This window comes from Mastomys coucha, unplaced genomic scaffold (genome assembly GCF_008632895.1).
Source record: "Mastomys coucha isolate ucsf_1 unplaced genomic scaffold, UCSF_Mcou_1 pScaffold11, whole genome shotgun sequence".
NCBI lineage: Eukaryota > Metazoa > Chordata > Mammalia > Rodentia > Muridae > Mastomys > Mastomys coucha.
In genome coordinates, this window is record NW_022196893.1 from 13142668 (window position 1) to 13143627 (window position 960).

The window sequence follows — 960 nt, forward strand, 5'->3', positions numbered from 1 at the left end:
AACAGTTAGCCTTGTTTGTGAAGTGGGTCTGAAATGGGGGCATCTAGAAGAGAGAGGTCCTGCCCTTCTCTCATCTATGGAAGTTATACTGTCACATCTCAGCAGTCCTTTCTGGCCCTGCTTCAAGATGTTGACATCTATGTATAAACATTATCAATTTGGTGGAAAAAGTGGGGGCAGGATAAAGGCAAGAATGGTGTCATTTCTGATGTCAACAGGGTAGTTCTTCCATTGGAGTCAAATAGTCAAGTAAGAATAAGTAGAGAATGTGGATGGCCCTGGAAGTCTGCTCAGGCCCCTTGATCTCACAGGGATGATTTAGTTTAGAGTAAGATGCTTTATTGCACATAAGGACCCCAGCAAATACAGTGAGTGAGGTGTTCAACATCCACTTAGCGGGACAAAGCACAGAGCTGGTAAGGACACGGGGTTGTCAGAGTTCCAACGACTCCATGGTCACTGGGCTGGGGCTGTCCGGCAGGCACTGAGAAGCTAAAGCGCTGCAGGAGGCAGGTGAAGAAGAGGAAGAGCTCCATGCGGGCCAGGGGCTCCCCGAGGCATGCTCTGCGACCTGTGGGTGAAAGAGGGCTCATTGAGCCAGGGCCCTGGCTTCACAATTCAAAGCATTCTGGGAAGGGGAAGAGAAGCCAGGCATCCCAGAGGTACCTGCTGCGAATGGCATGAAGGCCTCTTGCTTTACAAAGTGGCCCTGGGCATCTAGGAAGTGTTCAGGATGGAAACCGAGGGGCCTCTCCCAGAGAGTCTCATCCTTAAGCACTGAGGACAGGTTGGCGATGAGATTCGTCCCCTGTCAGGAGGCACATGGTGTGAACATGGACGGGGTGGGGTTGCCTAGACTCTGCTCACCAAGTTCACATGCACAGCATCTATGTCACACACTGGATCCTTTCATGTAACCCTAGCCCCAGAGGCTTCTCAGTTCTCATTAATACTGTGACA

The 960-nt window shown here is 50.9% G+C and overlaps 1 protein-coding gene across 1 annotated transcript; it reads right to left on the reverse strand.

Annotated features, from left to right (window-relative positions):
• Positions 1 to 322: 322 nt before the first annotated feature.
• On the reverse strand, positions 323 to 913 carry LOC116082599 (cytochrome P450 2D28-like). Its single transcript, XM_031359496.1, has 3 exons — positions 899 to 913; positions 667 to 808; positions 323 to 571 (listed from the first exon to the last, which is right to left on the reverse strand). The coding sequence occupies exons 1-3, from the start codon at positions 911 to 913 to the stop codon at positions 393 to 395; spliced, it is 336 nt and encodes a 111-aa protein (XP_031215356.1). The 3' UTR covers positions 323 to 392.
• Between the last annotated feature and the right edge of the window lie 47 nt (positions 914 to 960).

Excerpts from the sequence above, each read along its gene's own strand:
- LOC116082599 (XM_031359496.1), bottom strand. Across the intron at positions 572-666 it reads CTTCATGCCATTCGCAGCAG|GTCGCAGAGCATGCCTCGGG; the intron begins GTACCTCTGGGA and ends TTTCACCCACAG.